At 51.7% G+C, this 14,285-nt stretch overlaps 1 protein-coding gene across 7 annotated transcripts in view; it reads left to right on the forward strand.

Annotated features, from left to right (window-relative positions):
* The first annotated feature begins 3,775 nt into the window (after positions 1-3,775).
* BOC (BOC cell adhesion associated, oncogene regulated) overlaps positions 3,776-14,285 on the forward strand; it is a 47,264-nt gene continuing 36,754 nt past the window's right edge. For 2 of the 7 annotated variants that reach the window (XM_083820467.1, XM_083820468.1), the window contains exon 1: positions 3,864-4,249. Coding sequence is in view for 2 of the 7 variants with exons in the window: in XM_083820463.1 (XP_083676589.1) it covers positions 8,538-8,610 (73 nt within the window). In the remaining 5 variants the exon portion in view is untranslated. The other 5 variants (XM_083820470.1, XM_083820471.1, XM_083820466.1 and 2 more) reach the window with 5 other exon arrangements.

Below are 14,285 nucleotides of genomic sequence, written 5' to 3' on the forward strand. Positions count from 1 at the left end.
CCTGTACAAATACACTTTCCTTTCTAAGCTTTTCACCAGCCAAGCAAGGTTTTATTTGTTTATTTAATTTGACAAGCTGGGAGAGAAATGATCCCATTTCCTATGGATTATCGAAGTAACAAATAGCTTTACAAGAGGGTAAACAAAGCAAAACTCATGCTGAAACCCCTTTGAACCAGGGGCTTCCCATTCACTTCCCCACTTGGGATGGAGGCTGCTGCCCTCGGACTGGGCAGCTCCTGGAGATGTGTCCTTTCTGCCTTCTTGTCCTCTCTCACCAGACTCACCATGAATTCCCAACAAGGCAGCCACATGGCTTTGAGCTCACTCTGCAAAGGAGGGCTTTCTGCGCCTTGCCTTTGGCTCCATGGCCCAATGCCTCCTGTGGGAACAGAAAAACCTGGGAGCAAGTCCAGGAGCCTCGATGGAGGCAGGAATGCTGCACAGATTTTTTTCTGGGAGTTTCACTTGACTCAGAGGCTGGGCATGGACACCTGGAAGCATCAATCTGTGCATGCAACTCCTGTAATGTGTTTCTGAGAAGAGAGAGGCACAAATTTGGGCTAAAATTTAGAGGGAGTCAGAGTTAGTAGTGCTGATAGCCCCCCCCCCCCCAGGACAACAGCCAGGACAGCAGTGTGCAAGTCACAGTTTTTCGGGGAGCCCAGGTTTGGGGGCTGGGGGCTGCCCGTCTCTCCCCCACCCCCAGCATCCCCTTCTGTTTATTGCTCCGTCCATAATTGGGAGGCATGTGTGGATGAATTAAACATAGCAGGGCGGATGAGAAAACTATCCCTCTTAGCTGGCTGAATGAGCAAATTTAACTGAGCCTGTTACCCACTGCGTATCGTACCGACATGCCAGGGTCCGGTTTCCTTTGAGCTCGCCCTTTCATGCGGAGTCCCTCGGTGCCCCCCGCCTTGCTCCGCACAATGTCAAACAGCTGGAGCTCCTGCGGCCCGAGGAGGAGCCTTTGCATCCGACAGCAGCAGCAGTGGGAATTTTGCCTGGGATCGCAGAGGGCTGGGGCCGAGGATCGGGATGCTCCAGCACCTCCAGAGGGGGACGGGTCCCCCCCAGCCGCAGCTTGCGTCTGGTCAATGCCCATGGTAAAAGCTTCCTTAAACCCTAGGGAATGGGGCTAAAGGAGGGGTTTTTGGCTTTCTCACTGCTTTGAACTTCAGCCAGGTCAATGACAACCTGAGGGCAGTTCTGGTGGGTGGTTTGAGGTAAAGGGGTGCCAGCCTAGAGCCGGTGAGCTTGTCTGTGGATGCACAGGGGACATGGTTGCACGAACCAGCTTCCTACTTCATCCCCAAGGCATTTCTTAGACTGATGTGGGAAGAATAGTAAATGAAGGGTGCTGCTGCACCCCACGTTTCCTCCTCCCTGTGGATAAACAGGGAATGTAATCCTGTGGGGCTGCAATCCTGGCCTTTTTTTTTTTTTTTCCCCTAGCACGAAACAAGCCCCAGGGCAGTTCTTTTCACAGGGTAGCTTTAATTCTTCTCCCTCACCTCTTTCTTCCCACCTCTGTAAGCCTAAAACTCGTGAGGGCTAATTCAATTCCTGTTTTAATTTAGGACAGTTTACGACTACTCTAAATTAGGAAACCACTGCTTTTCAGATAAGGCAGGTGCTAGAGGTCTCAGCACTTGTAAAAATTAGTCCACTTAGTGAGGTGTCTACATATGGATTTAGCACCTAAGGGCTGTGTTGCTGAGCAATGAAAAGAAAAACTTGGACTCTGGGAAACAGTTCTTTAAAAGATAATTGGACAGCAAAGTTAATGCTGGGGAGGAAGGAAGTTTGTGTTCAATTTGGTAAGCCTGCCCATTCATGTACAAGTTGACGAGCCATCAGTACATATTACCTTGGGACTCCAGAAACCACGCAGACGAATCAGTTTTGAAATTTTCAGTATCCCTGTCATAAAATGAGGAAACAAGAAACTCAAAACCAAGCAGAAACAACAACAACAACAACAAAAATCAGACTTAGAAACTATAAATCACGTGTATCATCTATGCTCTGTGCATGGCAAAGGTGTGAGAAACCTATTCATAGTTTGTAAACAATCCTAGTCTGACTTTGCAGTAACAGCAGATTTGTTTCAAACTCATCTTTGTTGTAGAACTTTGACAGGATTTCCCTGCACCTCTGGGGTAATTTTACTAGCTTGTATGTTGTTGGGCACATATACATCCTTTGGAGTGGAGGGAGGCAATGAGCAGGAGTTGGTTTGGTTTGATTCCAAGGATTGGTGTCCTTGCTTTTTTTTTTTTTTTGAAAATTTGTGCTTGAGATACTTTCCCCAAGAGTAATCATCTGCCAGGGGGAAGATTGGAAGAAAAGGTCTTCTCCTTCTTGTTTCACTTTTTTTCCACATCACCTTCAGAGAAGCCATATTTATGGGTTAATTTGTGGAGTCAGTCACTTTCCTTGAAACTAGCTGGCTAAAATCACACAGGCTGTTCGACCTCCATTGGAAGGGACTGTGTTCATTTAGCAAAATATTAGTGCTGGCACTTTGGTGGAAAACTGCAACCTGAAATAAACAGTTGGGCTCACATTATTTCATCTGGCTGCATAAAAAATTTGCCTCCTACTTAGACATTTCTTTTCCTCCTTCTCTGCCTACATTCTTGTTTCAGGTGTCTTGACGTCCTGATACAGATGGTCTGTCCTGTGTCCCACAGCAGTGCAAATGGGATGGGTGTCCTCTCCTGGAGGGAATGAGTCTGTGGGTGATGCCGGCCAGATAAAGCACCTCAGGTCCCTTCACAAACACTGGTTTGTGAGGCAGCTATGGAGATGTTTGAACTCCATTCGCACAACTGGGGAAACTGAGGCACACAGTGTCGACAGGCACTTGCCCAGTCCCACCCTGCAAGCCATCGCCAGAGCCTGGAGGAGGGATCTAATTCTCCTGCAGATATGTAACATGCAGAGCTGAGCGTAACACAAAAACCTGGCATGGCTCGGTGTTGGCAGGTTTGCCTGAAAGAGCAGGGATGGCTGAAGAAGCTACCCGGCTTGTGAGGCTGCAGGTCACGGCATGCTTGTGCACGGTTGCTCATAGGTACCTTCAGCGGGTGCCTGCTGGTGAGCTGGCAGACCCGTAGGAAAGCTGTCTGACCCCTTGAAGGTTTCTCCAACAGGTAGTTGGAGAAACTTCCACACAGTTTTCAGGACTTGGTCCCTACAGGGTGGCAAGGTCAATCAGAAGGTCTACCACAACACCTCCAATGATATTTACCTCCAGAGAGTCTCACAGCCCAAACATTGCCCCCTAAACCCCGAAGTCCCCCAGTCCCTGGTGCCCACAGTGCCTGCGGGCACTGCCCATCCCTCCCGACCCCATGCCGGGGCATCCGCTTCGTGTGGTGAGGTCTGGCCGCCATCTCCCCTCTGGCCCTGGGGGAGCCGTGGCCCTGCGGCCACCATCCCGCGGGCCACCCCGTTGCCCCAGCCGCCACAGCGGCCTCCCTCCTTGTCAGGACAAACTTTTCGGCCCAACTTTCCCGCTTCCGCCTGCTGGGGGGAGTGCGGCGGCCGGGCGGGTAGCAGCTCTGCGGGTGCCGGCGGCCTCCCTTCAGGGTAGACAACGTCCAGATGATGCTGGTTATTGTTATTGCTGGGGGGGGGGGGGGGGGGGGGGCGTGAACAGGCGGCCGCTGCCTTGCTTTTTGGGGAAGGGAGTTTAATTTTGTGTTTTCTCCCTCCTCTGGCTCCTCCTCTTCATCCCTCCTCCTCCTCAGGGGGAGGGGAGGAGGGAGAGGCGCTGGGGCAGGAGTAGCCGGAGCAGGGAATTGTTTGGGAGTTCAGTCATCCAAAAGCCGTCTCCCGTATGGAGGGTCTGGCTCCCCGCGTCCTCGCTCTCCTTCCCTCCTCCTCCTCCTCCTCCTCCTTCTCCTCCTCCTCATCCTCCTCCTCCTCCTCCACCCGCGCTGCTCTCCCCGCCGTGCCTCAGCTCCGCATATAACCAGCCGCAACACACCGCCGGCAACCCCCAAGTCAAGGGCCCCCACCTTCCCCTCCCTTTCCCCCCAAAACAGGCTTTCTTCCTTTCTCTCTCTCTTTTTTTTTTCTCTCTTTATTATTATTATTTTTCTTCTCTGTGTGTGTGTGCTGAATTCCCCGCAGATCCGGCCTGGAAGTTCCCAGCTCCTGGAGTTAAGCCTCTTTGTTGCTTCGCTCAATTTCGGGCACGGTCGTGTTCCCCCCGCCTGCTGGGCCGGAGCCCCCGGTGAGTGAAGTGGTGGGGAGCGGGACAGGGGGGCGTCCAGCCAAGGGGCGAGGGGCTTTCCCCCTCCTCAGCCCTCCGGCTTTGTGCCGGAGTTGGGGAAGTTGCTGTCGGGATGCTGGGAAGGGGTCAGCGGGCGCGCCAAGGAGGTGACAAGAGAAGACCGATGTCCCACTGGCCCCAGCCAGTGCGGGGTTCGGGTTTGTGCTGGGGCAGGTGGGATTTGGGGAGTGGGTCATCCTCTCCCAGCCCTTCCTCCTCGGCCAGGCGGCGTTAATGGAGGGCCCGGAGCACGTACACGCCGCGGTGCTGCGGCGCTTTGCTTAAAACTTCCCCTAAAGCTTGGTCCACGACATCTCCCTGTCCTCACCACTGGCTGGTCGAGGAGTGTGGTGGAGAGAGGGAGAGGGAAAAGCTGTGCAAAAAAAAAAAAAATGTTTTCATCTCCTGTTGCTCCAGCTCTTGTCAAAAGCAGATGGGAGTTTGCAGGCAAGTCTCAGCTCCTGCAAACACAACCAAATACACTTTGGTTTGTGCTGTGTGAAGGGGCTGCTCCTGCAAAGAAAAGCGTGGGTGGGTAATCCGTGAGCAAAATTTCAGTCCTTCTCTTGTGCAACTGTAGATTTTTATCTCTGGTGCAAGGACGAGGAACGATTTGGGTTGGGGGAAGTGATTTTCTGCTCTGTGGCGGGATGCTGGAGGATTTGTGCATGTGTGCCTTGCTGCGTGTACTGTAACTTTGGCAGGTCTTGGTGTTTGCTGCAAATAGCAAATGTGCTGGGGACAAAGTGGGATGCAGCATTTGTAGCTGTGTCCAAATGAAACCTTTTACAATGCTCTGCATATGCTAATAATTACTTTGAAAAGTAGTAATAGACTTTTCCCAATACCTCCAGCTGGCAAAAGGTATTTAATACAAATCTTGTGTCTTTGAGCACTTCCTCAGCTAATTCTGGCACCCCAAGTGTGATTTCACTGGCATTGTAGGAAAGGCAGTTCAGGTCTATTAAAGGTTTTTTTTGTTCTTGTTTGTTTTAAAGAAACTCTCTTGACCTCTCTGCAGCATTATGCGAGTGGGATAACAGGCTTCCACACACACTGTGTGCCCGCCCGTAATTCCAGGCATGTCTTAAATTGTTTGATTTTCTTGGTGTCCAGTTCTAATTTCTATATCACTACCACGGTATCTTTTTGGTACGTTAATTCGCAATCTGCCATTAAAGTTTATTTTCCCATGGGCTAAAAAACTGTCATGGAAAATATTAGAAGAATGTGGGTGCTTTTGCGAGTAGGGCTTTAACTTAGTTTTCTTGTGTTTTGAACTGCCTCAATGTGCCTACGTTTGAAGGACTCTTACATATATATGCATATATACATACATGCACGTGTTTTTTTCAGTGGGTTGGATACTGAGGTTTATGGCTCTGGCAAGGACTTCAGCAGAAACATTTCACGGGTTTGCAATGAAGATTTGTTCTGTTTATTTAAGTGACCTAAAGAAATGAAGGTGAAATAACTTCCCTTGCTAATGGGAGTCATCTTGGGACCTTCTAAAGTAAATAGGACAATTAGGGAGAGCTGTGAGCTCCCTGCTGAGTGAGTGATATTCTCTGACAAGAAATAAATGGAGTTTTGTTCTATGTACTTTTTAAAAAAACCCCACCCCCCCAGCTACAATTACAGAGACTCATCCCACAATACAACACAGACAAGAGGTGTTTGCTGTGAGGGTTGGAGTCAGGTAGAGAGCAGTCCTCCCCGCTGGGGAAAATGAGGCAGGTTCATCTGGAGAGTGCGCAGGGGTCCTGTGCAGATTTTGAAAGTAAGTTCAGTTTTCCATCTCTCTCATACATACACATGCTCGCCCCATGACACCTTTCTTTGAGAGATATCCCAGCACAAATAGCTGAAACCACAAACATCTCTTCTCTGCTTGGTGCAAAGGAGAACTTTTACAGGTGAATATATGTGCTACAAACTGGCATGTAAGTCTTACGGATGCTCTGTAGCCCTGTGGTCTGGAAAATATAGCTTTTCTGTATCAAATACTGACACGATATCCCCAGTAAGTACAGGACGAGAGGCTCTTCACCACTGCAAAGTGAAGCTGGGTGCCTGGTGTTTGGAGAGGCCTTCCCAGCCAGTCGGGTGTGAGACTCTCAGCTTGGAGTTTTGCTCTTTCAGAGGACAGGTGAATTATTGCCCAGCCCCCATGCTTCTTGAAATTACGTTCAGTCCTCAAAACTAACATCAGACATGCCTCCAAGCGCTCGATACCAAACTTGCAGCTGTGCTGTGCTTTCAGGTTACTGGTTCAGCTCCTTCCACCCGGCCACCTCGGCCAGCAGATTTTGCCCTTTGGGAGCCGCCTGGAGCCTCTTGCCCAGCAAGGAGCAGTGCAGGTGGGGTTGGGAAGCGAGCAGCCTGCTCTGTCCCCACTCCCCCCCGAGACGCTGAGGGGACACTTCCTTCCCTCAGTTAAGAAAACTAATCTGTTTAGAGCAGACCTGATTTTTTATTGTTTCTCTTCATTGCTACTGGATGACCATGCTTGACTAAAATACCAACCTGCCACTGCTTCCCAGCTTCTTCCTTAATTGTGTGTCCTCATGAGCACAGAGGCCTCACAGTCCGAGACCATGCATGGCAAAAGAAAACCCTATTGCTTCTTCTGCCTGGGCTGTGAGAGGAAAGACGAGTGACAGGGGAGGAAAGACACTCTTCAGGTGGATGCAGAGGTTTGGATGTTGAGCTGTCAGGACTGTGGCCACAGCCAATGCACATACATTGCACGATCTTAAACAATTTCCTTCATAGCCCTGTACCTCAGTTTCCCCCTGCAGAAAACGGGGCTGAACCCTGTGCAGGTGGGGTGAGCGCTGTGGCAGGGCAGACGTTGCCACCCAAATTGCCATCAACAGCAGTGTCTCTTGTGTCTCAGGGCAGAGCTCAGACACACCGGGGGACACCTGCTTGGCCATGCTCCTCTGCGCCTCTGAAATCTTTCCCTGTGCCCAGGTGAAGACAGGCCATCTCCCAAAGGGCCCCTTACCTACCAGGTTGGCCCCGGATGGGTCTCCAGGGACCTCGGGCTCAGTCAGTCTCAGTCACTCAGCCCTTAAGAAGTTCCAGCAGCAGTAGGCCAGAGTGACTCTGGGTTAACACGAGTTTCTTAGGCAATAAATAATGGCCAGTCATTTTAGTGCCTGACGCCGAGTGCCTCAGACGTATGAGGAGCAATTCGCTTGGACTTCTTTTATGTGCAAGGGTATTTTGATGTATTACTGCTTGCATATAGTAGACCAGGGATTGCAAATCACTTGGTTTAAGCCATAGCCTCCCGGGCTAAGAGCTTTGCCCTGCAAAGTCTGCTGTTGGGATGGGGTATCCCACAACGCAGAAGCTCTCTTGCAAAACCTTCAGAGACTTCCTGTTTCTGGTTAGACTGAAAACATCCTGAGGGAAAAACCTGCTGCTGTGTACTTTGGTGCTCCTGTGGTCAGTCTCAGCTTAAAAGGTTGCTATGTATTCCAGCTCCTAGGCCACAAGGACAATTTGCAGAGAGTAATGAATAAAGGGATCGCAGGTCCCAGTGAAGACTGGCTTCCATTTTTTGCTAAATGTATTTTTTGAGTAAGTGTTCGACAAAATGCATCGCAAACATCTTTTCTTATTTCCTGGTGTCTGGTTCAGTCCTTCTTGGCCCTGAATCACACGACATTGTTTCCGCTGCTTCGTTGGCTGAGCACAGCGCTCGAAGCTTGTTTTCTGGAGGCAACGCTCACAGGATGGGAAGCCTTCAAAATCTGCTTTGTATGCACATTTGCGCGTAAGGCATCTTCAAATCTGCTCTCCACAGGAGCGTGGGCTCCAGCAACACAGCTGCAGGAGAGCTGGTGGAAAGCAGAGACAAAAGGAGCTGGAGCACGGTGGAAGCGAGCCGGCTGAGGAGCTCAGAGTTGTTTGTTGTAGGGGAAAAGCCTTCAGTGCTCGCGCGGTTCTGAAGCTGCCGCGGGCGGTGCGGGGTTTTGTACATAAACAGGGAACAACAGATCCCTGCCCTGAGGAGCCTGCATGCTCCTTTTATTAAAATGGCCTCTTTTCTTCCCTGTGAAAGGACAAACAGGCTGAGGGGCTCAGCTGTGCCTGATGGAGTTGTTAGCAGAGCACCTGGCGCGGTGGAGGCTCAGTGGCTGAGAGGGGCTCTCGGGCTGCTCTTGTGCCTTACAGGAGCACTCGAACAAGAGTCAGTGCCAGTTTATTTTGGCTCTGGTGGGACCGATGGAGGAAAATGTGCTTCAGGGAGCGTGTGGGACGTGCTCGAGCTTCTTCGCCCTCTTTGTGGGCAGCATGCCAGCGCAGAGGTGAGAGCCAAGCTTTACCCTCCCTTTCAGCTCGGCTGCTCTGGGGATGCTGCTGCCCTGTGGCCAAAACCTTCCCTGAGCTCCCTTTGGATGTGGGGCTCGCGGCTGCACCTTGTGCCCGTGCAGCGAGTCGGAGGCTGGCTGGGCATCGTCCAAACCACGCAGCAGCGTGTTGCCGCTATGAAAACCCGCTGTTGTTGAGATCACAGAGGTTTGGGGCTGTGGTGTATGTCTGTGAAAGCCAGATGGTGGCTTGGAAACCGGTCACCTTTTGTGAGCTTCTGCGCCTGGCAGAGGGAGTAAGTCTTTCACCCCGAGCCCCATGATGGCAATGCCATTTTTGCTCTGCAAGGTCTGCTCTGGAAAAGGGATTGTCCTGCACTTGTGCAGAGCTGTGGTCCTACAGCCCTGCCAAGTGCAAGGATGCGTTCGCTGGCTGTGATGCCAGTGAGTCTGAACAAGCTTCTGTGTCTAAAGGCTGTGCATCAGGCTCTTCTCCTGTTCTTTAAATCCTAGGAGTGGAGAGGAAAAGGGTGTGAAGGTCCCTGTCAGAGTTGCGTTGGCAGCTTTCAGGTATCACAGGGAGGTTGCTTTTTGTTTTTCACCTAACTAACAAAGGACAGGTTAGGCAGAGCCCCGCGGACCAATGTTGAGCTTGGTATGGATAAGAAAGCTTGTGCAGATGCAGACCTACTGATGTAGCGTTTGAGAAATAAACCTCAAATGTGGATGCACTGGCCTAGAGTATAGCATTTACATGCAAAAGGCTGCTTCATCTGCTAATGTCACTGGAACTCATCCTGGTACTTTTAGGAAGAGCAGCTACCTGGCTTAGTGATGCCAGCCTTTTAGGGCACGAGCCTGGGATGGCAGGAGAGCTGGGTTTGGCTCTTTGCATCCAGATTTCCCCCGGGGTTAGGGCAAGTTTCCTCAGTTCTCCACCTGCAAAACCTGAGAGCGGCACTTCCCTGCCTCCTTGTGGTGCTGAGGGTAGGTCTGCCGGAGATCAGCAGAGGCCGTGGCTTTGCTGGCTGCCAAAAAAACCCTCTCTGATTAGGACCGCCGTCGGTTTCAGCAGAGAGCCTCCTGTGGCATTGGCAGCCCGACGGGAGGCTGTTGCGGTTGCCTCTGGGGACGTCCACCCGTGCGTGCTGGGTGGATGTGGGCTCTGGGTTTGGTCTGGGGGCAGGCTGGCTGTCCGGCTGGAGAGGAGACGCTCGCTGAGCGTGACCCGTGGGGAGTCTAGTGTAGGTAGCAGCGCTGCAGCTGCAGCAAATTTATGGCTCCAGCCAGCAGTGGTACAGAGAGGCCATTGTAGTCTTATGTACTACTGTACAGTGTGTATCTCGACACGCAAAGTGGCTCCTGTTTTTTTTTTTTTTTTTTTCCCTCCTCCTCTCCATCCCTCCATGTCTAGCTTTATGAAGTTCCACCCCTTAAATTGCAAATTTGGCCTTATCTTCAAAGAAGCCCTTTGGTGCCAAGCTTTTAAAGGTAGGTAGGAGGCAAGAGCAAAAACATCAAATCCATTAACAGCCTGGTTGCCAGAGAAAATGTTTTTTAAAACAAAATCTGAAACTTTAGTGTTCGAGATCCAACACCAAGATTGAATACAAGTATGGGCCTTGTCCCCGGAGAGTGGCAGTACTGGGAATATGCTGGCAGAGACCATGGAACGAGGATTCTTGTGCATGCACGCACACAAATAGACAATTATTTGGAAGCCAATGGTGTTCTGGATGCTGAATAATAATTTACTTCATCTAGTGCCTTCTGTCCCAAGTTGCTCCCTGGGCTGTAGCTGACGTGGAGAGCCTTCTCATCGCTCCAGTCCTCTGCTGGATGGCAGTCCCCTCTGGGGCAGGAAGGTGGTGCTTGCTTGCACGTTCCTCATCCGTGGGTGGTAAAAGGGGTGAGCCTTCTTCAGAGCCTGCTGCTGTCCATGAGTGATTCCTTTGGGCCCCCTGAATCTGAGTTGATGGTGAATGTGATTTATTTGTTTTTTTTCCCCCCACCGAAAGCTGCTTGTTTAACAAACCCAAGCACTGTCAGATTGAAGGGGTAGGTTTGAGTCATGGTGTCAAGAGATGTTTTCAAAAACGCGCTGGGTGGGATTTTCCAAGAGCACCTGGGGTGACTTAATGGTATGGTGGAGAGTCAAGGAAAGGTGTGCGCTGAGGGACCAGACAGCTCTCCCCTCGCTTTTAAATACGAGGTCGCAGTTGGCAAGTCTGTGGGACGGTCCCACTGTCACAAGTATAACAGCTGCCCAGATTATTCCCAACCACCTACTCTTGCATGGCGATACGCTCTTTATTTCAAAAGTGGCTGTCGGGCACATCTTGGCTTGCAAACAGTGTAAGTGCAGTTTCCAAGTCAGAGCTATCAGAGTAGAAGGAGAGCACGGTGGTGTAAATCCCCAGCTGTAAAGGGGTTTGAGTCCAGTGATGAGCACCCCATAACCATCTCTCTGTGTGGGCCTGGCCAGCCAGGCTGCAACGGAGCTGTGGGACTCCGCCAGGAGGAGGGCTTGATATCTACCAGGCTTTGAATCCCTGTGGGGACTTCCTTACCTCTCAGCTGGCCAAGCTGGACATCTGGCTTGTAGCTCTTGGGCACCTTTGGAGCTTGATGCTTGTGGGGTGAGACAGGGCTGTGAGAAGCTATGAGCGCAGAGGGCTCCTAAGAGAGGCATCCCAGCAGCTCGGTATGTGTCCATCAACACCAGGGACACATCCAAAGCTGGAGCTGACCTGAAGAAAAGAGGTCTTTTCATCCCAGGAGGTGAGGAGTAGAGCTCATTGTGTGCCAACTTGTGCCTGAGCACTCGCCGTAATGCCGTAGAGGAAAAGTGCTAGACGGTTCAAGGGCAAATTGCTTCTGAGGACTTTGCCACTCTGGCCACCTGAGCAGCGGTGAACGTTACACGAGTAGCTTAGTGTGTTGGCACCTGAGCTCCAGGTCCTGCCAGAGACTTCTTCCCAGCCAGCAGAGAGGGAGAAGGTCTCAGGCTGATGGTCAGCTATGCTTGGTGACCATGCAGCCCATGAGCTCCACAAACACGCAGTACAAGCTGTGGGACCCTGCTGATCGCCTCATGGAGACTGCTGTCTTTTGTGCAAGCAAGGGTCAACTATTTACGTAACGCACTAAGCTAGGCAGGAACATACTTGCTATATGTACAGTTGTTGGGTTTTCCTCATGATTGCCTGGCTGCAGATTTGGGGAGGAGGGAGAAGAAGCACAAAGAGGACGATGGCAAGAGCAAAGTGGCAAGTCATGTTTATCATTGATGCCTGACCACCTAACCTGCTCTCTGCCCTATAATCTGCCTCCCCTGGGATAGCTTTGGACACCCCTAACATCCGAGCCACTTCAAAGAACCACCTTTCCAAAAATTTCCCAAACGAGTGACCAAGCAAACAAGCATGAATTTCAGCAGCCACAAAAATCTGAGTGTAACCCAGTTTTTGCACAGCTGAAGCATTGAAGATAAGTAGAGGTTTCTTAACACTGGCTCCCTGGGCAAAGGCCTGAGGAAGGCCTGCCACGCCACCACTGTATTCCAAAACCTAAATTATTATTTGTATTGTAGTAGTGTCTACAAGGTTTAACCGAGACAGGGACCCAGCCACGTTAGATACTGTGCTAGCCTGTAGTGGGAGACAGTTCCTACCTCCCGCTTTGAAACAGTAAGACAAAAGCAGGACAGGAGATGAAAACAAAGCATGAAAAAGGACTTGTGTGCCTTGGGGTCACTCAGCACATGGGGACTGGAGCTTAGTATGGACACTGTGTTGCCTGATACCCAGCCCGGTGCTGCATCCTCCACCTTGCCCTGCTCTTCAGAAGAGCATCACTAGGGCTACTCTTCCTCAAAGCTCTCTTCAGCTGAGAGTTGTCCATAACAGAGTCTTATCTCCCTTAGCCCTCAGCTCGCATCAGTCAACGAAGGACGGTGGCTCCAGTGAGTGGTTGTCCAAATGGAGCTCCTGGTGCTGCAGGCGTTGTTGGTAGTGTCTTGTCCCTGTGGAGTGCTGCAAGAGCGGGTGGCTGAGGGGAAGGGAATGACTTTGGTTTTCTCCTGTCAGCTGGTTTTTGGTTGTGGTGCTTTGAAAGATACCTGGGAGAGCTGAGAGTCAGTGTAATAAAAGTGCGTGCTGCAAGCAAAACGATCTCGCTGCATAAATACTGCGTGCCTTCTTTCTCGAGGGGTCTGGGACCGTGCTCCTCCTGCTCTGGAGGCACTTAATTTTAGTACACGAGCCAAGGATGAGCTCTAGCAGACACTGCCAAAGCCAAGCCCATGTGCTGCGGCCCAGATGCAAGAGGGCACGTTGCTTGCCGCTCTGCAGTCAGCACAGAAATACCGTGCGTTGTAGGGAGGCGCAGGAGGAGGGATGAGGAGCAGTAGGAATAAAAGAGCTGCTCTTCCTGAGAGCTCCGGACCATGTTGAGCATTGGGCTGGGGACATGCTGGGTGTCTGGATGGTAGCCCAGCTCCTACTTGGTGCAGGTAGCCTGGGATGGAGCACCCTTGTGGACCCCGACAGTGGGACATGAGCAGAGCCTGGCTTGTCAGAGAAATGGGGAACCATCTCTCAAGGAGGATAGGACGGCTTCAGCCCTCCTTTCTGGTCTGACTTGTGGCACTGTTTTGGGGAGCACGTAGAGGGATGTGGCCTGCACAGGCGTCCTCCTCTGGCACCTGTTTGTGTGCAAAGAGCTACGGGCAAGTCTTCCTGGGGGCTGTTGTGGCCATGTCCTGCTGCTGCGTGAGCAACAGCCTCCGCTGCAGTCAGAGGCTCCTTGCACGGAGGAACGCTTTGAAACGTATTTTAATGGCATTGTGTAGCCAAGGGCTCTTTGCGGCTGGATGAGGAGATGACTCCTTCCCTTGCTCTGCAGGGCGAGGAGCCTGTTCGAAGCAGGACTCCTCCATTTTGTGAGCGGGTTTCATTCTGCCCTCCGCCAGCTAAATAACTTAACAGAAGAGGTCTTAGATGAGGTGACTCCCTGGCTCAGTAAGTGCCTTTGGAGTGGTAGGGTGGTGGCCAGGCAGCTGCATGGGTACGTTTTTTTTCTTTTGTGCTTGTTGGTTCCAGGTTGCTCCTTGTGCATGAAAGTCTGTGAGGAGGCACCAACATAGCTGTTGCCTTCGTTTCTGTCCAGCTGGATTGGGCAGTCTGTGGGATGGGGAAGATACCAAAAAAAAAAATGGGTTGTGCCACCCATCTCTCCTCATGCTTAGTGAAAATAACGTCTCCTTCCTTCCCAGCATACACATCCCTCTCAGTTCTGCTTTCTTCTCAGACTTGGCAATGGGAAATGATACTGGGATTACAGCGGGTCCTTCAAATGCGCTCCCGTTCCCCGAGCGCGTGCTGCCTCCTAAAGGATGTGGGGCTGCTGCTGGGTCCTCACGCCTCCCTCCTTCCCAATTTCCTGGCTTTAATTTACCCTCTTATGCCTGAGGTCCCTGTGCCGGGGCCGAGCAAGGCTTGTTGGGCCGTATCCCGAACGCCCCTGTCCTTACTTGTTTTGGGGAGGGCTGATAAGGAACCGCTGGCGGTGCCTCCGCGCTGCTGGAGCGGTGCTCCCAGCCCTCGCCGACCCGGGGCGAGCGCGGGGTGCTGGCGTGTCAGAGCGGGTTCGGGGAGCCCTTGCCCAGGCAG

Source organism: Anser anser, assembly GCF_964211835.1.
Source record: "Anser anser genome assembly, chromosome: 1".
NCBI lineage: Eukaryota > Metazoa > Chordata > Aves > Anseriformes > Anatidae > Anser > Anser anser.